Source organism: Castor canadensis, chromosome 7 (assembly GCF_047511655.1).
Source record: "Castor canadensis chromosome 7, mCasCan1.hap1v2, whole genome shotgun sequence".
NCBI lineage: Eukaryota > Metazoa > Chordata > Mammalia > Rodentia > Castoridae > Castor > Castor canadensis.
In genome coordinates this window covers 109,821,647-109,846,655 of record NC_133392.1, presented here as the reverse complement: position 1 = coordinate 109,846,655, position 25,009 = coordinate 109,821,647, and the positions used below count along the sequence as shown (strand labels likewise).

The 25,009-nt window shown below is 37.7% G+C and overlaps 1 protein-coding gene across 5 annotated transcripts in view; it reads left to right on the top strand.

The window, feature by feature from the left end:
• The window catches only part of Raver2 (ribonucleoprotein, PTB binding 2), an 80,309-nt gene that overhangs the window by 22,464 nt on the left and 32,836 nt on the right, over positions 1 to 25,009 (top strand). For 3 of the 5 annotated variants that reach the window (XM_020184243.2, XM_020184242.2, XM_020184244.2), the window contains exons 2-5: positions 883 to 949; positions 9,866 to 10,335; positions 13,438 to 13,629; positions 21,993 to 22,119. In XM_020184243.2, coding sequence (XP_020039832.1) covers positions 883 to 949; positions 9,866 to 10,335; positions 13,438 to 13,629; positions 21,993 to 22,119 — 856 coding nt within the window. The remainder of the gene's footprint in view (positions 1 to 882; positions 950 to 9,865; positions 10,336 to 13,437; positions 13,630 to 21,992; positions 22,120 to 25,009) is intronic. The other 2 variants (XM_074079879.1, XM_074079880.1) reach the window with 2 other exon arrangements.

Below are 25,009 nucleotides of genomic sequence, written 5' to 3'. Positions count from 1 at the left end.
TCATTCATTTCTTATGTAGAACAGGTTGGCTGTAACTCTCCAACACTGGGCCAGAATGTCTAATTCCTTTGCACCTGTTCTATAGTATGAATAAAAATTTCAAGGCCACATGCCAACTCAAAACCAAAACAAATTAAATTCACTACCTAGTAGGTGGCAATATGTAAATATATTAACGTGGAGCTCCTGTACCCAGTACTATTAGGAGTGAAGGGGAAATGCATTGGACTTTGTACTGTACTACAGTAGTAGTTGTTTATGTAACTAGGAATTTCTAAGGTAGAAAATTACAATTTGTTTGTTACAGTAAATGCAATCTATGTTTATTTATTCACATTTGTGCTACAAGCATTGATAGGTGTGTTACTTGTTCAAACCTCTGTCATTAGTATATAGAAACAGAAATAAATACAATATTTCTGGAAGAGACGCATAAAGTGATGCTGTTGTTAGCATAAAACAGGACGAGGTTACATCCTGTGGGATATCATCAGGAAAAGCTTTATGAAAGAACATTTGCCGTGAGGTTTCAAAGCATGCTGGTGACTTCAGGGCAAGTTTGGGAACTTGAGTGATTTGTTCACCCCATGCTAGATGAAGGCGTAAGTGTGAGCAGCAATATGGAGTGAAGACAGTCTGTGGTGCATATGGGACAGCAGTAACCCACTCGGGCAGGAGTATGGCTGTGTGTATTTTGGAAGGTTGCTGGGGCTGTGTCTGGTGGCCTTGGATGTCTTTAACTTCAATAAGCACCAGAGGGTCCGTGAAAGCTCCTTTTCTATGTGGATGTGGGGGTGGTGGCTGTTGTGACAGGCAATAGAGCTATCTTATTCACTGACTGAATTCGTGTGCTTATTGAGTGTATGATTTTGTCTCTTTCAGGAAGTTCATGATTTGTTAAAAGACTATGAGTTAAAGTATTGTTACGTGGACAGAAATAAACGAACAGGTAAGATTTCAGTTCCCTGCATCTAACTTCATTTTGATTCTACAGTTATAGAACAAAAAATCCTATTGCATTTTCATCATTACACCAGTCTATGAAATTTTTAAGCATTAGATCATACCAGTGTCTCTCACATAATTCATTTTCTTTTTCCCCACAATTTATTTTCTAAAGGTAGTATCAGTATCCTAAATTTTAACCACAGGAAATAGTGTTACTAGAGATATATGACAGTTTTTGAGACAGGGACTTGCTACATAGTTCAGGCTGTCATCAAACTTGCAATCCTTTTGCCCTCACCTCCAGAGTGCTGGAATCACAGGCATGTGCTGCCATGAGCCACCGAGACTTAGGGCTTTTAATTATGAGTGTGCTAATGGAGTATGTTATAATGAATATTTTTTATGAACTTTATATCCTTCAATTTTAGTAATATGTTACTGGGCTTGGTAAGTAGACTGTGTGATCTAACTGTGAAACTAGTTTAGTTTTTCTGAGTTTTAGTTTCATACTGGGAGATTAAAACTAGATCACTTCTTTTGTGTGTATTGATATATAAATATTTAAAAGCATCTTTTTGAGATAATAAAGAAGGGTGCACCACTAGGTACACATCCATTCCTAGGTTAGTAGATGGCAATATTTTGTCTTTAAGAAGTATTTATAGGGCTACACTATCTCCACTCCTATTCAACATAGTCCTGGAATTCCTAGCCAGAGCAATTAGGCAAGAAGAAGGAATAAAAGGAATACAAATAGGTAAAGAAACTGTCAAAATATCCCTATTTGTAGACGACATGATCCTATACCTTAAAGACCCAAAAAACTCTACTCAGAAGCTTCTAGACATCATCAATAGCTACAGCAAGGTAGCAGGATATAAAATCAACATAGAAAAATCATTAGCATTTCTATAAACTGATAATGAACAAACTGAAAAAGAATATATGAAAACAATTCCATTTACAATAGCCTCAAAAAAAATCAAATACCTAGGTGTAAACCTAACAAAAGATGTGAATGGCCTCTACAAGGAAAACTATACACTTCTGAAGAAAGAGATTGAGGAAGACTATAGAAAGTGGAGAGATCTCCCATGCTCATGGATTGGTAGAATCAACATAGTAAAAATGTCTATACTCTCCAAAGTAATCTACATGTTTAATGCAATTCCCATCAAAATTCCAATGACATTCATTAAAGAGATTAAAAAATCTACTGTGAAATTTATATGGAAACACAAGAGGCCACGAATAGCCAAGGCAGTACTCAGTCAAAAGAACAATGCAGGAGGTATCACGATACCTGACTTCAAACTATATTACAAAGCAATAACAATAAAAACAGCATGGGACTGGCACAAAAACAGACATGAAGACTAGTGGAACAGAATAGAGGACCCAGATATGAAGCTACACAACTATAACCAACTTGTCTTTGACAAAGGTGCTAAAAATACAGGATGGAGAAAAAGCAGCCTCTTCAACAAAAACTTTTGGGAAAACTGGTTAGCAGTCTGCAAAAAACTGAAACTAGATCCATGTATATCACCCTATACCAATATTAACTCAAAATGGATCAAGGATCTTAATATCAGACCACAAACTCTAAAGTTGATACAGGAAAGAGTAGGAAATACTCTGGAGTTAGTAGGTATAGGTAAGAACTTTCTCAACAGAACCCCAGCAGCACAGCAACTAAGAGATAGCATAGATAAATGGGACTTCATAAAACTAAAAAGCTTCTGCTCATCAAAAGAAATGGTCTCTAAACTGAAATGAACACCCACAGAGTGGGAGAAAATATTTGCCAGCTACACATCAGACAAAGGACTGATAACCAGAATATATAGGGAACTTAAAAAACTAAATTCTCCCAAAACTAATGAACCAATAAAGAAATGGGCAAGTGAACTAAACAGAACTTTCTCAAAAGGAGAAATTCAAATGGCCAAAAAACACATGAAAAAATGCTCACCATCTCTAGCAATAAAGGAAATGCAAATTAAAATCACACTCCTTTTAGAATAGCCATCATTAGCAACACCACCAACAACAGGTGTTGGCGAGGATGTGGGGGAAAAAGGAACCCTCTTACACTGTTGGTGGGAATGTAAACTAGTACAACCACTCTGGAAAAAAATTTGGAGGCTACTTAAAAAGCTAAACATTGATCTACCATTTGATCCAGCAATACCACTCTTGGGGATATACCCAAAAGACTGTGACACAGGTTACTCCAGAGGCACCTGCACACCCATGTTTATTGTGGCACTATTCACAATAGCCAAGTTATGGAAACAGCCAAGATGCCCCACCACTGACGAATGGATTAAGAAAATGTGGTATCTATACACAATGGAATTTCATGCAGCCATGAAGAAGAATGAAATGTTATCATTTGCTGGTAAATGGATGGAATTGGAGAACATCATTCTGAGTGAGGTTAGCCTGGCCCAAAAGACCAAACATTGTATGTTCTCCCTCATATGCAGACATTAGATCAAGGGCAAACACAACAATGGGATTGGACTTTGGGCACATGATAAAAGCGAGAGCACACAAGGGAGGGGTGAGGATAGAGAAGACACCTAAAAAATTAGCTAGCATTTGTGGCCCTCAACGCAGAGAAACTAAAGCAGATATCTTAAAAGCAACTGAGGCCAATAGGAGAAGGGGACCAGGAACTAGAGAAAAGGTTAGATCAAAAAGAATTAACCTAGAAGGTAACACACACGACCGGAAATTAATGTGAGTCAACTCCCTGTATAGCTATCCTTATCTCAACTAGCAAAAACCCTTGTTCCTTCCTATTATTGCTTATACTCTCTCTTCAACAAAAGTAGAGATAAGGGCAAAATAGTTTCTGCCTGGTATCGAGGGGGTGGGGGGAGAAGGAGGGGGCGAAGTGGGTGGTAAGGGAGGGGGTGGGGGCAGGGAGGAGAAATGACTCAAGCATTGTATGCACATATGAATAATAAAATAAAAATTAAAAAACAAAACAAAAAAAAAGTATTTATAGGGCTAGGGATATAGCTCACTGGTAGAGTACTTGCCTAGCATGCATAAGACTCTGTGTTTGATCCCTACCACTGCCTCCTCCCTCACCAAAAAAGTAAGTATATGCATGCTAGAACCCTAATGTAGACTATGAATTAAAAATAAAAAACAGTAAAAAGCGTTACAAATAAAGATGAAATCCAAAGTCTACTACTCTGAGTCCATCCTCTTCCTCCTTACCTTAGGGCAAGCACTGTGTATTTGGTACCAGCTTTTCAATCTGTGGGTTGTGTTGTGTAGTCAGTAGAGCTGTTCACAGATTCTTACTCTTTCTGGGCATAAGGTAAGATAGTATTTCACTTACCTGGAGTGGACATGTGATTCTGCTTTTTGAGAATGGAAATGGCAGGCATTACCTTCTAGGTGGAAAATGTCAGAGCCAGCATATGATCCATTGCTTACCTGTCCCCTGCTGAAGCAGTTGGGGAGGTTCCAGAACCTCTTTCAGCCCAGGTCCCTGAATGGCTGTAAGGTGCAATGCCTCTATCCTGCCTTAGCCTCACATGGGACATGCAGCGCCAACAGCAAGGAGACCTCCCTGGGCACGACATTGAGATAGTGGGCTGCTGTCTTAACCACAGTATCTTGACTGATATCTGTCATTTTATTATATTTATACACAATTAGTGGTATTGTTCCCAATGGTTTTTTAACTTTATAAGAATGGTATTCTGGGTTTCATTTAGCAGCTTCTTTTTGGAAACTCAACATTGTTTTCCTGATCTTTCCATGTTGATACATATGACTTTAGTTCATTAGTTCATACTGCTACATATCATTCATTTATGTTTATTTCTCAAATTGATGTAGCCATTTCTAATAGGTGTGGAGGGGTTTTTTAACATTTCTAGTATTTCAAACTATGTTGTAATGTCTGTTTTTACTAAACTTCTTCTCCACAATTGAAATACTGGGTCACAATTTCAGTGTTACTGGGTGTTGACCAAGGGATTAGAATAGCAGACTTCCAGCTCACACGGAACCAGCAATAGTGCTTTTCCCACCAGCCAGTATGGTAAGCCTCATAATTCATGGAGCAGCAAGAGGAGTAGTCAGAAAGATTTTGCTTCAGTAGTGGAAGAAATTGCTTCTTATCCTATCTAAGAAACTTAAAAGCAAGACCTGAAAAGATCAAACTGTTTCCTGGAACCTTAATCACATCCTAGAACAAAATTGAAGAATATTTTTATAGATACAAAAGTAGCTAGCACCCAAACAAGAGAAAACTCACATCGTGTGGCATCCAGTAAAAAAACCTATCATACATGGACTGGGTGTGGTGGTGCGTAACTATAATCTCAGCTACCCTGGAGGGATAGGCAGGAGGATCATGGTCTGAAGATGACCTGGGAAAAAACATGAGACTCAATCTGAGAAAGAACTAAAGCAAAAAAATGGGAGCGGGATAGAGGCATAGCTCAAGTAGTAGAGAGCCTGCCCAGCAAGCACAAAGTCTTGAGTTGAAACCCTAGTACTGCCAAAAAATAAAAACAAAAGCAAAATATCAGGCCTGGCAAAGAAGCAAGAAAATACAACTAATCATATGGAGAAAATCTGTCACAATTGACCTAGAATTGACACAGATAAATGAACGAAAATGACAGTCCACCTCGTCTACAGTTCCTATCCCAATCATGAAGAAGTATCTTATCACTTGACAGTAGACTGTGATAAGCTGAAGATGCATGCTGTCAGCCCTAAGTCACCCACTGCAATGACAGAAGGGAACTAGTCCATTGCATTAAGTGATGTTGCCTTGGATTTTTTTAGCTAGTAGCTATGGTGGCACCTGTAGAAACATATAATTAAGTATTTTTATAAAAAATAGTTACTATATCATGATAAAGCGAGAGCACACAAGGAAGGTATGAGGATAGGTAAGACACCCAAAAAACTAGATAACATTTGTTGCCCTCAACGCAGAGAAACTAAAGCAGATACTTTAAAGCAACTGAGGCCAATAGGAGAAGGGGATCAGGAACTAGAGAAAAGGTTAGATCAAGAAGAATTAACTTAGAAGGTAACACACATGTGCAGGAAAGCAATGTGATTCAACACCCTGAATAGCTATCCTTATCTCAACTAGCAAAAACCCTTGGTCCTTCCTATTATTGCTTATACTCTCTTCAACAAAATTAGAGATAAGGACAGAATAGTTTCTGCCTGGTAGCAAAGGGTAAAGGAGGGGGGAGAGAAGGGGCGGGGGGAAGGGGGGAGAAATGACCCAAACATTGTATGCACATATGAATAAAATAAAAATTAAAAAAAAAGATAGTTACTATAACCTTGCAATGAGAACTTTCTATAGCAGACATAAGAAATGATCATATTAAAATAGGATACATCAAGAAAAAATTTTGGCATGCTTTTCATCAAATTTGTCCTAATAATAAATGTATTAATATACCAAGCAACAGTTTGTACAAGGATTAGGACCAGTTGTGAAATATTTTAATTTCATAAGGAAATAGTAATAGTAATCCTAAATTTCATTACAAACTTGCCTCTCTAAAGTGATATCTGCCACTTCTCCAAGAACCAAAGTGAGAAAAATTTATTAGAAAGAAATGGAAGGACTTTTAGAGGGGAAGTAACCTCTTTTCTGACTGCTTAAACCTTTAAATTTGCTTCACTATGCTATTTAAATTTTGTCATTTAATCTCTGGTTTGAGTTGAGCAAATGTAGATAGCCAAGGGAAGGAAAACTAGGATTGCCAGTTGTTGAGGTTCTTAGTTGATGTGTGGGCACATACGTTTATTCTTTCATCTAGTTCTTACTGTGTGCCTGGCACTGTGGTAGCTGAGGAAGTACTTGATGCTAATTCATTGATGATTTAGGGACCTTGCAGTGTAGGGTAGCAAGCAAATTACAATGTTGCCTGATATATGCAATAATCCAAACAATGTTCAAAATACAGAGATGACAAAGCAAGGGGTGGTGAGGATCACCAAAAGAGAGGCTCAGTGAAAGCTTTCTGGAGGTCATGATGCACGCATCCCTGTACTGAATTTGAAGGTCATCCAAATAGCTGATGATAGCTGGAGGGAATGATAGGCAGGGGAATTGCATGTATAATGAATAGATGCCCGAAACAACCTGGTACTTACAGGAAGCTGCAAATATTCCAGTACCGTTAGAGAATAAAGAACTGTGGTAGAGAATAAAGAATGACAGTTCATGAGGCTGGAAGCAGATCATATAAAGTGTCTTGTAGGGCATGAAACCTGAGCTGGGATTTGTCTTTGTTGTTAATACCAAGCCTTTGCATTTTGGTCAGTAAACAGACACAAACTTCTATTTATGAGAGATCACTTTTTTGTCATTATGGAAAAAGGACTAAAAAGAGGAAAAGCTAGGGAAATGAAGAAAATAGGATGGATTCAACCTTCCAGGGTGGAATTTGAGAAGTTTTTTCATGTGGGAGATGAAGGAGAAAGGGACTGGGGTGGCTGCCAGGTTTGTGATTGGTGACTGTTGCCAGCTAAAATAGGAATGAAGGGAGATGAGCAGTACTAAAATCTTCCCTCCCTTCCTTCTCCCCTATTCTCTCTTTCTTTCTTTCTGGCAAAGATAGGGTGAAGATCATGAGTTATATTTGCATAGTCAGATGGAAATCAGTATGAGTGTATGTATTTGTGTATATATGTATACATTTATACATATGTAAATGTAACTGAAGATTTGAAGCATAGATTAAAAGTTATTAGAGAGAGTATGGGAGGTCTTGGAGCCCCCAGACTAGGTTATTTTGCTATATTGAATTGCTTTCCTAGTCTTCCTACTTCCTCTTTTAATATACCATATTTGCAAGTATTTTTTAAATGTCTTGTGTCCCTATTGAAACATGAGTTCTGTGTTGGAAGGGATCGTACCTGTTTTGTTTGGTAATGCTTTGCCAGTGCCTAACCTAGTAACTGGCACAGAGTACTGAATAAATGAGAAGAGACTTGACTGTTCCAGGGAAAGAGGGTATAGAGAGAGAGAGAGGAAGATGGATTCAGCAGGGTTTGGGGGAGCTGCTAGCTACAGGCACACAGGCATTGTCACGTGTGAATCTGCCCGGAAGGACCCTAAGGAGTACCACCTTACAGGTGTAGGCACAGGAGAAAGGTGTAACAAAAGAGATGGAAGAAGGAATGCAAACCAGGTATTCAGAGACTCAGATAAGAAGATATCCTTTAAAAAAGGAATGATTTCATGGTTTCAAATTCCCTGACAAGTCAAATCATACATGAAGTGATGATTTTATAGGCTGATAGAGGAACATAAGCAGTATTTACAAACTGCTGGTTGGCTTGTTTTCATCTTTTAGAGAAATAGTGTTAAATGGCATTTTATGTCACCATAAGGAAAGAAAAGATAGAATCAAAATAACTTAAGCCTTTATAAAAGGGTGTTGGAAACCAAGGGATATTCTCTCAGTAAGGATGGCAAAGCTATTTTTTTCTCTAGTGTTGGAAGAGTTAGCTGTTCCTTTGGCAATGGTTTCCATGCATTTGGAGAATGTGTTAAATGAGAGCTGTGTTTCTTTAAATCTTCACTTGGTGTGATGAGATGTTCACAGTCTGAGAGCCACATGGGTGCTAAGACCAACTGAGGGAAGAGCAGATTTAGCGAAACGACAGGCAGAGTTGCCCGTGCATTTAAACTCTTCCTTTTTTGCTAGCTCGACACGCATTGGCTCTACACAACACATTATCAGGTTGTGCTCAGGGAATTTGGGTTGCTCTAATGTAATTTGTAGCAACTCCCCTGTATGTTCTCAGTAGAGTGAGAGAGGAACTTTTAGAGCACTCCTAGTAATTTATGGATTGCCTTTTATTATTTCTTTTAATTGGGGGCTTTCACATTTTCTTATAAAACTACTTAAATATTTATATTCTTTTAAAGATACCATATAAGCTTAAAATTTAATTTTAATAGATATGAACGTGTATGATATTTCATTGACTTAGAACCTTTTATTTATCATGGGGTTTGTTTGTTTTGAGACAGGGACTTCTCTGACCCCCAGGCTGGCCTCAGACTCATGATCTTCCAAACTCTGTCTCCTGAGTGCTGGGAGAATAGGTGTGTATCACCACACCGCCTCATATCATGCTACTGAATGCCTGCATTATCTACTTGTTGCTTGATGCTGGAAGAAATTTATTGCAGACACGTTTCTATTATGTTACTGGGATTTAAAATTAAACTACTTGTCCAAGATCAGAATCATGCAATCTTTTCATTACATAGTATTCATTTAAAAAAGGCTGATGAATTGTATATGTAATGTGGGTTGTTTCAAGCTAATCTGATTTTGAGAAATATATACAGGACCTCAACAGAGCTGGTCTCCTATTGGGCATTTTGGTGTCGTTTTGCTGTACCTTCGTTGTTTTTTCAGGTCCTTGCTATCAAATTAGTCTTTTAGAATTCTCTGGGAAGAAGGGAGGTTTTATAACCTCATTTTTATTCAGTGAGGGTTTTTAATAAAAGCTTCATAAAATTTTTATATCTTATATTTACAGGTTTTTAGGAGAAAAACTCAAATCTGTGTGTTGTAAAAGATCACCAACCCCTACTCCCCAGAATATGGTAGGATTAGACAGTGGAACTCCTAATGTCATTCCTACACTTTCTATTTGAGCAACTGGCCATGAATTAGTTAGGTGAAAGCTTAGAATTTAAAAGAAAATAGTAAAATAGAATGTATTACACATTACAGGACTACAAATTCATTTTGTTTCAAAAATGTTTATGTGTGTGTAGACATTTGAGTTACAGGCATAAAATGTTTTTCTATTATGGGTCACAGTAAAAAAAAAAGAAAAACACTGGTGTGGAAGTCTTCAGTTCATTTTTTTTATCTTCCAGCTTTTGTTACCTTGCTGAATGGGGAACAAGCCCAAAATGCAATTCAGATGTTTCATCAATATTCGTTTCGAGGCAAAGACTTAATAGTCCAGCTCCAACCCACAGATGCTTTGCTGTGCATCACCAACCTGCCCATTTCCTTTACATTAGAAGAGTTTGAAGAACTTGTTCGTGCTTATGGAAATATCGAGCGATGTTTTCTGGTTTACAGTGAAGTTACAGGCCATTCCAAAGGCTATGGATTTGTGGAATACATGAAAAAGGACTTTGCAGCAAAGGCTAGATTGGAACTATTGGGGAAACAGTTGGGAGCATCAGCACTCTTTGCACAATGGATGGATGTTAATCTGTTGGCCTCAGAGCTCATTCATTCTAAGTGCCTTTGTATAGATAAACTCCCTACTGACTACAGGGATTCAGAAGAGCTTGTGCAATTGTTTTCCAGTATCCATAAACCCGTGTTTTGCCAGGTATGTATTTATAAGATGTCATTAGAAATATTTTAAAAATATCTGCATAGATACCTATTCTATGTGAACTTAAAAGTTTATTTATCATACTATGTGAATATCACAAGGGGCAATTTGATTCTTCTCTGGTCTGTAATGAAGAATTTAATCTCACGAGAAATTTTAAATCACTACCTTCTGTTGATGGCCAAACAGTAGGTATGTCATGAAGTGTGTCTGAGCAAATCAGTTTTGACTCATTCCCTCCCATTCCAGCCGTTCATCCCGCCTTTCCCTCATTTGTCTAGCCAAGTCTTTTTCTACCTTGTCTGTGTCAGACCAGTGCTATGCTGCATCGGAAATGCAGAGAATAGAAGGATACTGTATCTCAGTATCTCAAAGTTTTGTAGAGGAGAACAACAAGTTAGAAAAAATTGCAAATCTTGTATGAAGAGTGATATAATAGAGGTTAGGAAAGCATTATACAGTTGAAAAAGAATGACTGCTTCTGGCTGGATGGGGTCATGGTGGTGAGACATTTAGAGAAGATCCTGAAAACTGACATCACTGGTAAGAATTCTGAAGCACTTTATCATAGTAAAATTGAATTGATCCCAATAAACAGACATAGTATACCATATATAACTATAGAACTCCTTCCCTTACAGAAGATTTTTGATAGCAACTATCAGTTCTTTCTGTAGTTTGTCTTCATTTCTTCCTTCTCTTGTCTTTTACCACTCTCCCTCCCCTTCCATGCTCCCTCTCTTTATCCCTTCCTTCCTCCCTTCTTTTCTTTGATCATATACATCTTAAATTCCTACTATTGCAATAGAGATGCTAGAATATCTATGTATGTATGTATTTAAATCAACAGATAAAATTATATCTATTTATTACATACAGCATGAAATTTTAAAGTATGTAGATGTGGAATGACTAAGTCTAGTGAATTAAGGATATGCAATTACTTCACATAGTTATTGCTTTGTGATGAGAACACTTACCGTTCACTCTCCTAGCATTTTTCAAGAATATATTATTAACTATAGTCAACCATGTTGTATAATCTGTTGAACTTATTCTTTTTATTTAAAATTGAAATTTTATATCCTTTAACCAACATCTCTTCAAACCCTCATGCTAGGGAAACTATCCCAGCCACTGGTAACCAACATTGTGTGCTCTACTTCTAGGAGATCAACTTTTTAGGTTCCATATAGGAGTGAGATTATACAGTAATACGTATATTTAAGATTAATGTTACCATCTTACTTCTGCAGGAGTTATATAAAATTAAAATACTTTGTGGAAGATCTTTGCCCAGGTATTGAAAGCTGACTGGCTTGTTGATATGCTGTTCTTGAAACTGAGAATTATAGAGTAATATCATCTTGTGGCCATACATAATTGTTTTTAGTTTTAATTGAGGCTTTTGGAGCAAATGTGAAAGAAAAAGCCATTTGTTGTGTATTGTATTTGAATATGAATCCAAAAGGTAGAAGGGACCTTATCATTATCTAGTGTAGCTTTACACTGATAGAAATTATGATAGGGTTTTTTATTATTATTATTTTGGAAGTACTGGGGTTTGAATTCAGGGCTCCATGCTTGTTTGGGCAGGTGCTCTACTGCTTGAGACACAGCTCCAGTCCTTGGTACAGTATTTTTGAGTGACCATTTAACTTCTGCTAAAATACTTTAAAGTAATGGAAAATTAACTCACTCAGAAGTCAAACCATTGTATCTTTATATGGCTCTCATATTGGACTGAAATATTCTTCTCTAAAACTACTGATACTGTGGATTTAAAGTGATTTTATCTTTTGAAATACAATACTATAATTTATATGGGAATGAAGGTCATCATAACCAAACAGTAATTATAAATAATATTTTTATAAAGTTTCAATATATTAGGACTGTTCCTTGTCAGTGAGTCTGTTAAATTCAGACTTTTTTGCATGGTCAGTAGCACCGACTGTATTGAAGACAGCCTCTTGCTGTCAGGAGACCAAAGGGATTGATGGCTTTTACAGATCAGACTTGAAGATCTGATTTGGATTGTGAGAGGAATAGAGTTGTTAGAGAAATGTGTGGAAGAGGTAGGTATTTTCCTTTTCCTTATTTGGTTGGAAAAAGGTTTTGTGGAGAAAAAGACAAGTGATAGTTTAAAAAGGAGTAAAGAACATGAAGGAAAAAGTGGAAATTTGGTCCAAGTATACCAGGAAAGTAGAAGAAAGTTAAATTTTAAAAAGAAAAGGAAGAGGACTAAGAAATAATTTTTTGTCACATCAGCATATGTGATACCAAGCCCAAATAGAGGAGCTATGTCTTCTCAAAGACACACCAAGCTGAATTTTGTTGTGCTTATGACTTTGCAGCATAAATGTATTTAAGATAATCCAGACATGCTCAAAACTTGGAAACGCAGTGTCGTATGTTGTTCTTATTTTTGTTCTTTGTGACAGTCTTTACAGATCCAGGACTTTAGTGTCTTCCTTTATACTCTTACAGGTGGGTGACTGGAAATAGCTAGAGTTCTGTTTGGTCACCCTCAAAAATAAAGCTTGTGTGTTATATGTGGTATTTTAACAAACCTGAGGCGCAATTTTCATAAACAAGGCTTCTTTTGGTATATTTGGCCAGATTTCTGGGATCTGCCTAAAATATTGAAATGCAAGTTGAATGTGGTTCCTCCTCTTGACAATACTAACTTAATTTTACATTGATGGGGGTCCAATAATTGTTTTGTTTCATTGTCTGCAGAGCCAGTGAATTTCATTTTAATGAAAGTTTTAATTATTGTGTCCACATAGTTTCTTGTAAATTACCAATTGTATATAGTTCTTAATATGTAGAGGACTATTATCATTTGGTCATTGACTATTAGAAAATAAAAAAGTGGAATGACACTCAACAGACCCTTGTCTATCTTCCTGTCTTCAGGAAGGACTGCATCTAAGCAACCGTAAACTTTCGTTTTCATGGAGAAAGAATATATTATTGTCACTAGTACCAGGCTCTGGTGTACTTGTTCTTGAATTTGGGGGGTTACTTATTGTAAACAAGTGTTTCTAAGGCAACTTCTGAATTTCCTTTTAATTAAATGTGTGATGTCAGCTCGCACAGGATGAAGGTAGTTATGTCAGTGGCTTTGCAGTGGTTGAATATAGCACTGCCGAGCATGCAGAGGAGGTTCAGCAAATGGTAGACGGCACGAGCATCCGGGGGAGCAAAGTCCAGGTGTCCTTCTGTGCCCCTGGAGCGCCAGGGCGAAGTACGTTAGCAGCACTGATAGCTGCTCAACATGTGGTAAGTGGGTTTTTTTTTTTTTTTAGGTTACAGAAAATTCTAATACTACCTTAGTCTATCCAAAGTGACCAATCACTCATCAAACGATTGAGTTGAAGACATTCATCTTTTTTATTAAGTTGGCTAAATGGTATCTTTGTAAAATCAAGCCAGAAGTTGTTACCAAAAAAGAAATGGTTAGTGAAGTGTATTCATCTTGAGAAATTTTTTGAAGGAGTTTCACTTGTTCAGTGAATATTCGAGTTTGCTGTTTGCTGTCAGTTTTGAGTGTCACATGCCTCTTTTTAGGAAGTTTTCCTAAGTACTCATGCCTCCCTTTTGCTCACATCATACTTCCTCTTTATTGTAATTGTTAACTTACTCCCCTCCCTACTAGCCTGGAAACTCCTTAGGATAGTGTGATGTCTTCTTCACAGTCTTTGCCTCAGCTCTCAGCATAGCAAATATTTGTTGATTCAATGGAGGAAGGAATGCACTTTTGAAAGAAGTGGGGAGACTTCATGATAGACGTGACATTCGAGTGTGACATTAAAGAATGGATGAGATACTGACATGTGTTGAGGTGGGTGGAGGATCAGATTGCCAAGTAAATACAGATTTTGCGTGAGACATTCTGGTGTTAAAAAAAATTATTCATTGTTTATCAGAACTCCAAGTTTAACTGAACATCCTGTATTTTTACTTGCTAAATCTAGCAACCCTAAGGAGGGAGAGTGAGTAGTCACTCTAGGTGAAACAAACCATCCAAGCAGTTGAGATGGGTTATTATGCTCGGAAAGTGGTTAGTGATCAGGTTCCACTGTGTATATAAAGAGAGGTATGGGTTTGGGGGCGTGGCTCAAGTGACCTGCCTAGCCAGTATGAAGTCCTGAGTTTAAACTTCAGTACTGCCAAAAAAAAAAAAACGCCAAGAAAAGAGAGAGATGGTGAGGTGGTATGTTGACATCAAAGCAGGGAAGACTGTGGAGTACTCGAAGAACTTAGGTTGAATTGATAAGCAATGGGGAACTTATAAAATATATAAACAAGGTGGTGATAGGATCAGAATCAAGCCATGGAGAGATTAGTCTGAGAGTGGTTTGTAGATGAGCTGGAGAGAAACAGGCAGGAGACTGCTCTTAGTTCTCCCCCTCCCATCTCCCACCCACCTTCTGTGATTTCCCCCTCTGGCCCCATATCCTTTCTTTCTATAGCCTTTCTTTCTTTTTTCTTAGCTGTCTCCTTGTGGGTTCTTTTGTCATTACTGTATTCTTGCTTGCATAATTCACCACTTTAACCAGTTGTTCACTACCAACTTCATTTCCTCTGATTAAATTGTCTCTTTCTTAGATTGCTGAGTTTAAAATTCTGAATCTATCCATTCACTTACTTCTTAAGTCATGGCACTGTGTTCTCATAGAGATAAACAAACAACTGGAGGGCCTGATGCCACCACAAATGAATGGCATATGGTCATAACCAGCCCCCAGCAGATCTTCAGCTTGTATCTCATCAGTTCTTTTTCATTTTCTATAGCAGCTGTCTAAACCTGCACCCCTTCCTGCTTTTGTCCTTTCAATCAGATGATTATGGTTCTTACTTTATAGAAATATGAAGGCCATGTGTTGTATTCATTCATTCAACTTTTCTCATTGCTGGCTTCCTTCTCTGATTCATTCCACTTATTTGGTGCCCACCCACTACATGCATGGTCAGAGATGTTCAGCATTTGTCAATGTTCAATAGAGATTGCTTTCTTGAAGGAAGAGCCACGCCTCTGTAACCAGAGTCCCAGGCCAGAGCCCTGACTCTGGGGGTTCCAGCATTTCAGATTCAGCCACTTTCCCCAATACACCAAATAAAGAGTTAAGTAATGGTGAAGGGCAGAGAAAGATTTACTAGTGTGGCACAGGCACACCATGGGAAGAGGCAAAGTGAGCATTTCAGCTCATCTTTGGGGTACAGACGTGAGCTTTAGGTTTGAATAGAGGAAGAATTAGGGTAAGAGGAAAGAAGTATGCATAATTAAGCAGTCTTGGGCAAAGTGTGGCTTGGCTAATTATTATCTGAGTTCTGGTTCCCGTTATCACTTGGAGGAGCAATCTGGTTCCCATGAGATGATTACTCCTGCTTCAAGGGTGCGGGTTATAGGTAATCGTCCTCATTTGGGGAGTGGTTTGTCCTGTGAGGCCTGCTGTTTCTGTTCTTGAGGGTAGTTTCAGTCCCTTATGGACTTTGCCTTATGGCAAAGATGCTATTAATCAGTCCTTTTGTTCCTAGAACCCATAGTGTCTGCAGGAGAGTAAAAGAGACAGATGTAAATTGGAGGCAGACATGCCAGGCTTTTCTCCTGCTTTCAGTAAGGCTCAAGTAAGGTCAGTGCTTCTGAGCAAAAGCAGTTTCTTCGTACCGCTATGCCTTCTGCTAGAGGGGCTGGTGAATGCCGTGCATCCTCAGGGCTCTTGATCATGACTTCCCTACTCACTAGCTCCATCCCATCTGTTATAAACTCCTCAAGTCTTTGATTTAAGAAAACCCTCTCTAGGTACTGGATTTTACAACTGTACAACCAGATTTTCTCAAATAATCAGGCCTCATTCATCGTCACCATTTCTAAATCTCCCATTTCCCTCTTAGCCTAATGCACTACGGCTTCTTCCTCCCCTGTTCAATGGAATATGCTCTCATGAAAACTAGCGGATATTTCTTAATATCCAGATTCATTGGGTACTCTTTAGTCTTTTAGTACTTGATACCTGCAGCACTTAAAATTCTTCAGGTGTGGTAGTGCATGCCTGCAATTCTAGCACTCAGGAAGCAGAGATGGGAGGATCAGCAGTTCAAGATTAGCCTTGGCTACATGGTGAGTTCCAGGGCAGCCTTGGCCAATAGTGAGACCCTGTCTGAAAAACCAAAATCCAAGCTAAACCAAAACTAAATACCTTCTCCTACCATGAATTCTGCCATTCTTTTTCCTGCCCATCTAGCTGTTCCTTCCCTAACTTACTGTTTTTTTTTCCCTAAAGGCTGGTATTAGTAGATATTTGTATTTGACCTCCTCACCTTCTTCCTCTAATACACTCCAGTTACTTTGATTTTTACCTATTCATGATAACTTACAAGCATATTTTTTTTTCATTTTTCTTTTATTATTCATATGTGCATACAAGGCTTGGTTCATTTCTCCCCCCTGCCCCCACCCCCTCCCTTACCACCCACTCCACCCCCTCCCGCTCCCCCCCCTCAATACCCAGCAGAAACTATTTTGCCCTTATCTCTAATTTTGTTGTAGAGAGAGTATAAGCAATAATAGGAAGGAACAAGGGGTTTTGCTGGTTGAGATAAGGATAGCTATACAGGGCATTGACTCACATTGATTTCCTGTGCATGGGTGTTACCTTCTAGGTTAATTCTTTTTGATCTAACCTTTTCTCTAGTACCTGTTCCCCTTTTCCTATTGGCCTCAGTTGCTTTAAGGTATCTGCTTTAGTTTCTCTGCATTAAGGGCAACAAATGCTAGCTAGTTTTTTAGGTGTCTTACCTATCCTCACCCCTCCCTTGTGTGCCCTCGCTTTTATCATGTGCTCATAGTCCAATCCCCTTGTTGTGTTTGCCCTTGATCTAATGTCCACATATGAGGGAGAACATACGATGTTTGGTCTTTTGGGCCAGGCTAACCTCACTCAGAATGATGTTCTCCAGTTCCATCCATTTACCAGCGAATGATAACATTTCGTTCTTCTTCATGGCTGCATAGAATTCCATTGTGTATAGATACCACATTTTCTTAATCCATTCGTCTGTGCTGGGGCATCTTGGCTGTTTCCATAACTTGGACAAGCATATATTTTTGATTAGACTTCTTTAAGCAATAAATCTGTATTTCCAATGATCTTTTAAAATTTTGTTTTTATTTATTCATTTATTCAACGTGTGCTCCAATGATTGATGAGGATAGTCATCCTACCTTCATGTTAAATAAATATTTTAGTTTCAGCATTTCAAAAGAAAATTATTTTTCTCCAGGACTTGCTTTTCTGTGTTCTTTTTCTTATGATAATTTAGTCTTTTTAATTATTAGCATCTATTAATTGTGCGAAGGGGTTTCATTGTGATGTTTCCATATATGCATATAATATATGCCCCCCTCTATTACTCTTTTGTTTTTCTGTGTTCAAATTAAAACTTTGTTAATTATGATCCTAAATCTAGATGTTGGGAATATTACCACATCCTTTCAATTCTACCTTTAACATCACAAATCCTCCAGACCTCGTCAGTGTCTTGGTACTAGACTCATGAGCTCATTTTCCCTCACATTTCCCTTAAATGTGGTAAATCACACTGATAGATTTTTTTCATGTAAACTAACCCTTTGGTTGTAACCCTAATTGTTAATGGCTTTTTTTCCAATGCACTGTTGATTCGATAATTAAGATAACACTGACCTCGTAGTCAATATTTTTCATCCCCCTCCTTTTATAAAATAGAGGTTGTCCTTGGAAAATTTGAGAGTTCTATCTGTAAAGCCATGTGGGTCTAATCCTTGTTCCCATTCCAAAGGAAAATCATTGATTACCACATAAAGTTTCACCCTTGGATAGGTAAGTATTTTTTTTTTCTGTATCATATTTGACATTTGGTTATGTTATACAAATTTAGCCATTATATCTAAGTTTTCACCACTTTATTAGCACATATTTGTAAACTTTCTATCATTTTGAAGTTTCACATCTAGTTTCCTTGTTTTCATTCTATATCTTATTAATTTGCATTTTCTTTTTTGCCTTTCATTAGCCTTATGAAGGATAGATCTATTTTGTTCTTTCAGAGTAACAACTTTTGTGTTATCATTTCTAATTTTCTTCCTTTGATTATTTCTGTCTTTGTCTTTACAGTCTTATTTCTTTCTTCTTTGGATTTTTTTTTTCAGGTTTTTTTGGTGAGGGGACAAAATTACTTTTTCACATCTTTATTGATGTCAGTGCTTAATTAACTCTTGTTTTTCAATCTTGATTATTTTCTGTTAAATGCATTTAAGTTTCCTTGTAACTAATCCTATAGTTACATGTCATAAATTTTAAATTATGAATGTTGCAGTTTTTGTTATGTTTCCCTTTTAAGCTCAAAGCTTAATTTATAGATATTTTAGATTATAGCAAAACTTATGAATTTTTAAAAGCTGTTCTTGGTTGGAAATATGGCTGAAGTGGTAAAATACCTGCTTAGCAAGTTCAAAGCCTGAGTTCAAACCTCAATACCAACAACAAAAAAAGTAAAAATAAAAGCTATTCTTTTTCTTTTTTTTGATGGTACTGGGGTTGAACTCAAGGCCTCATGTTTGATTTCTAGGCAGGTGCTCCAGCACTTGAGTCATGCTCCCAGCCTTTTTTTTGCTTTAGTTATTTTTCCAGATAGGATTTCTCATGTTTTTTTATCCAAGCCAGCCTGGATTATGATTCTCCTGTTTATGCTTCCTGCATAGCTGGGATGTCAGGTGTGTCCAGCCATCAGTTAAGATGAGGTCTCTCAAACTATTCCCTAGGCTAGTGTCAAACCATGATTCTCCAGATCTCCGCCTCCCAAGTAGATAAGATTACATTTGTGAGCCACCATGCATTTCTACTATTGGGTCAACAAGAGTTTTCTTCTGATCTTATGGTGACACATTTTATCTTCATCCTGCTGCTTGTTGCCCCTAACTTAGTACCACCCCTAGTCTTACCAGTGCCTCTGTTTCCCCACTTCAGTCATTCTTATCTGTATCCCGTTTCCTCCTTCCTACCCTACCTACCACCATATTGGTATCTACATTTTTACTTAAGAACTGCCATAAATATTATTCTGTTGTTTTATGTACCTAGATTTTGTAAACAAGATTAGAATTATGATATACATACAAGATTAGTTTCCATACCAGGCAGTATTGTCTTGTATTTATTTATTTTCTCATTGGAATACTTCTTCCCAGGGCATTTTGGAAGAGGGTATTCATGTGATTAAAACTTTTGAGAACTTGTACAGCTAAGAACATTTTATTTTTTTTCTGATACTAGCTTAGCTGAATTTAAAAATCTAGGTTCAGAGATATTTTTTCCTGTAACATTTTGAAAATACTAGTCCAGCATTCCTTAATCTAGTGTTGGTACTTTGAGAAAGAAATTGATGTTAATCTCTTTTCTTGTTCCTTTAGAGATCTGTTCTTTCTCAGTGCAAGCTTTCAACAGGACCCCCTCCCCCGCCACCTTCCCACCTTTTGTGTTTATACATTTCATTTCAAAACATGTGACTAGCTGTGGGGTTATTTTTTTTTAAAGACATCATATTTGGACATTGAACATTTATGTTCTGTGGCTTTTAATTTTTCTAGTAATGGAGAAATCTCAGTCATTATATCTTTAAAGATTCTCTTCATATATTCTTCTCCTTCAGGGACCCCTTTAATATAGGTGTTGACACTTGACCTCTGTCCTCATCATCACCTTGCTTTTGCTTATATTTTCCATTTCTTTAACCTGATCTTTTAGATACCTGTTTTGTTTTTAATCATATATTTTGTTTAACCTATCTGTTAAAAATCATATATTTTGTTTAATCTGTCTGTTAAAGCATAAAATAGAGATTAAGAAGAAGATTATGAGTTTCTTCACTTTCTTATGTACAAGATGGGGATAATAACACCAATGCATAGACTTTTTGAGGATTAAATGCTCTAATCCGCATAATGTGCCAGAATGATAACAGGTCTATCATTAGTGAGGGCCAGTTTCATTTTTCTCAACATTAACATTTTTCATGCTCTGTATTTCTCACTGGTGATAACTTAATAACTGTCCTTGCTTCATATTCCTAGTAAAAATCCACTCTCTGCTTTTAAGGCTATGTTGTTTATTTGACCTTCTTACTATTTCTTACCCATCAATGCTGCTTTCTGTCTTACAGGCAGCCTAGTTGGTTGCCTTTATTTTTGAGTGGTTCTGTTCTCCAGATGTCTAGGTGTTGTTTTCTATGAATGCTTATTTCCCCAGAGGTGGGAATCAGCTTCTTAGCATGTCAGCATTCAGGGTTTGGTGGGCAGGCTGGGGTGTGGCTCAGTGGTAGAGCATGTGCTGCTCAAGGACCTGGGTTAAACCACCCCCCCACCCAAAAAAAGTGAAAGGAATGGATGAAGGAGATAAAGCCTCCTCTTAGATTGGGGTTTAGGGAAGGCAGGCTAGGACCTCAAAGCAGATAAACTCTTCTTTCACTATCCAGGCTTGAGCAAACCCTTTTGCCACCCCAGCCAGGCAAACCTGTGCTCAGAGAGGCTCTACACCTGCACTCCCAGCCTGCTCTTCCCAAGCTCTGCCTCCTCAGCTGTGACTCTTCTGCCCTGCAGTGGGTGTGGGAGGGAGGAACTGAGATACCTGGGGAATTGGAAGGAGAGTTCACTGACCAGCACTGTCCTGGTCCCCACTGTCTGTGGGCTTGCGTGCCACCCTGCTATTAATTCATTAGTCCTGTGGTGTCACTGGGCAGTGATGCTCTTTTCCTGCCTTTCTTTACTGGCCTGGAGAGCCATGCTCCTCTTCAGGCAATGTAGAAGAAGTAACACAGTCCTGCAACTCAAAAGCCCTTCCTTGAGTTACTATGTGTGGACTCAGGCTCTCCTGCTCTCTGGTGAAGTTCACCTCCATGCCTCCCATCTCTCCAGGGTTTTCTCACAGGCGTTATGTCAGAGATTCAGATCCTCTTCTTTGCCCTCTCAACTTCACAACATCTGCATTGGGAGAGGGAGCCAGTAGTCCTGTCAGTCCTGCGCTTTCTTATGACTAGAAGTTTATAGTTTCTCTTTTATGTTATCATACTAACATTCTCATATATTAGACAGTTTTTAAAACTGAAAACAACTTCCTATTTTCAGAGAGCTATCTGATTACATATATGCAAAGCTAGTTCATCTTATCTTGTGCTAGAGACTTAAGTTAATTAAATACAGAGTTTTAATATAAGAACATTTTTATTTGCAAGGCAACTTTAGACTAAGCACATGAGAAGGCTCTTCTGTAACATCGAAGTACTCATTACATGTCAACAAATCATGCCCTTGTTAACAAATTCAGATTCCCTTGTCATCTACTTATATGTATCTTAGGAAGAGATTTGTTCTAAATCTTAGTCCTCCTCAAGCCAGTTGGTATTTAACTGAGACTTTCTATGAGGATGTTATATATATATATATATAAAGAGAACTTGTAACATATATGAAAAGATGTCTAGAAAGTATACAACAAATTTATAATATAAAGTAAGTTGTGTCTATCAGATAATAGATCTTACATGATGAGAATCTCAAGAATTTGTGTTTATGCTTGTTCTAATGTTTATCTCCATATTCATGGAAGATGCAGAGTAATCAAAAGGGATTACTTCCAGAGCCAAATCCAGTACAAATTATGAAAAGTTTAAACAATCCTGCCATGTTACAAGTTCTTCTACAACCCCAGCTATGTGGGAGAGCTGTTAAACCAGGTAAGCAGTTAAGTATGCTGATAATACAGAATGTTGCCATGAAGTTAATTTTATTGCTTTATATGTGAAATCTGAAAAATATATTTACATGTTAAAAAAACTGCACTGAAGTTAGTCTAAAGTTTACGTTTACAGGGCCTACTCATGAATTTTAATCACTTATCTAAGATGATAATATTATTTTGACTATTTATGGTAGGTACAATCTGCTTATGTGTTTCTTGCTTTATTTATCATTAATTAAAGTTAAATATTAAACCTTAGATTTTGCTTTTAGTTGATGTGATTTTTACAAAGCAGGTAATGATTAACATATTACATTGTTGCAGTCTATAGCAACAAAGAATAAGATGTATTTCTATGTAATTAATTTAGCAGAATTATTTTGTTACAAGTGTTATATCAGTTTCCTCTTTGTTCTTCTCTATCTCTTTTGTTATAAAATCACTTTGTAGTAAATGACAGAAGGATTATTATCTCCCCCCATTATGCAAAATAGTCGCAATATATTCAGAGTATCAGTATATATCAAATACCAACCTTTAGTATTTGTTCTCTGGTAAAGAGTTTACCTTCTGAAATGTACAACTTTACATACACAAATTGTCTATTTTAGCATTATGAGAAAATGAACACCTGTATTCAATATAAAGTTTAAGATAAATATGTTTAGTGTAAGTATATTAAATATACTTACTCTGTTTCAGTCCTCACTGGCTTACCACCAGCTCATATACTACTAATCAGTTCTAGAACTAACTACTGGAGTTAACACAGACCCCACAAGTTAGGAGTCAATTCTCCAGATGACTGCCCAACATAAGATCCCAGCCATAAGTTTAGAGGTTCCCCAGGCCACCAGTACTTATGACCAACTGGCTATAAATTTGGGGGTTCCCTGGATCCCCTCCAGTTTGATAATCCCCTGGAATGATACACAGAACTCAAGAAAGCACTCCATTTATGATTATAATTTTATTGTGAAGGATATCACTTAGGACTAGCCAAATGCGGAGATACTTAGGGCTAGGTCTGGGTGGGAGTCTGAATACAGAGTTTCTGTATTCTGGTTCCCCAGTGGAAACAGGCCATGTCACCTTCCCAGCACAGTAGTGGTGTCCAGAGTTTGTAATGGGAGTTTCTATGTAGGCATGATTGATTGTCCCCAGCAAGACTGTTCTCAGTCGCTAGTCCTTTCTTTTCCTTGGCCATTGGGAGGCTGGGCTGATACACATGGCTCAATCGTAGGGTTGTTCTTTTGGCATGGCCAGCCCCAGCCTAAGGCTAGCTGTGGGCAAATAAGGACATTCCTGTAGCTTGGGTAATTCCAAGATTTAGAATCTCCTCCCAGGAAACAGGGACAAAACCCAGTTGAAAATTCTTTTCTTTTGTTTTTCTTTCCTTTTTTTTTTTTTTTTAAGCAGTACTAGGGTTTCAACTCAGGGTCTTAAGCTTGCTAGGCAACCACAAGCCACACCCCCAGGTCCCCCATTTGTTTCCTTTCCAGTTTAGTTATTTGTCTGATAGGGTCTCACTTTTGCTTGGGGCCAGCCTCAAACTGAGTCCTCCTAACTGCCTCCCACATAGCTGTGTTTACAGGTGTGCATTACCAATCCTGGCTTGTTCTCTGAGATAGAATCTTGCTAACTTTTTGACAGGGATGGCCTCCAGCCAAGATCTTCCTCTCTCTGCTTCCCAAGTATATGGGATTACAAGTGTGAGCCATAATGCCCAGCTGGATTAAATCACTTATTAAACAATATTCATACATGTTTCATGTAATCATAATTATTTGTATGTAAGAAGCAACTTTAGAAGTTTTCTAGCTTGGCCTTCTTATATAATCACATATCTCTTCTACAACAATTACATAGAAATACAACCCCCCTCCCCTTTTTTTGGTTTTGATCACATGAAGAATAAGAAACAAATTATTTCCCAAGGCAATTTATTCCTTGGTTTTAGTCACTAGAAAATTCTTATATTAGGGGTACTGTCTGTAATGTGTAGCTGCTTATTATATTTCTGAATAAGTAGAATATTTCTTCTTCCACAAGAATAGCTCCTAAGATTAAAAGGAATCTACTGTGGAACCTCACTCAATTGGTTTAGGTTTCTTTTTCCTTTGCTTCCATTCCCCAGCCCAATGTTCTCTGTTTTTTGTTTTGCTTTGTTTCTTGACTATGCAACCCTATCAAGAAAATAAATTTTGGTTAGAACCCCAATATATACATACTTCCCAGCATATGTATCAATTTTGTATCAAATAAATCTGTCATTGTCTATCCATATATTAAGAAATGGTTAAGCTTAATATTTTCCTCTTGTAAGATAAAATTAAATAGAAATCAGAGTTGTGTATTTTCTTTCTACAACTTTCTTTTTACACGTCCATACCTCTGGGGACTACATTTGACTTTCTATATTGAGTCACAGGATATGTGCTCTGAGGCTCCATGAGTTGTTCTGTCGTGGCTGTAGTCTAGTCTGTAGATAAGGAAAACCAACTCCAGCTCAGACTCAGTTTCTCCTCCAATACAACACATCACTCTGACACCAGAGGTCTGGGGTCTGCCACACACCAAGTAAGTAGTCAGTTTTGCTGTAGATACTAGGAGTGTCCTTTCATTTAATTCAGTTCTGACACCACTGTGAGGTGGCATCAGATCCCGCAGGTTGGAGACTCAGTCCTCAAGACTGCCCCTTCCCCCTTTAAGAGCCAGTCATCACTCCCAGGTTGGTTTACCTCTGCTTCTGACCAACCAGCTGTAAATAAGGGTTCCTAAACTCCTTGCTAAAACATGGTGTATAAAACACAGAAATCTCCTGTAGATTGCTTCTGATCAGCACAGTATGCAATGGAAGTTTGTTTCTATTACTGTTACATTTC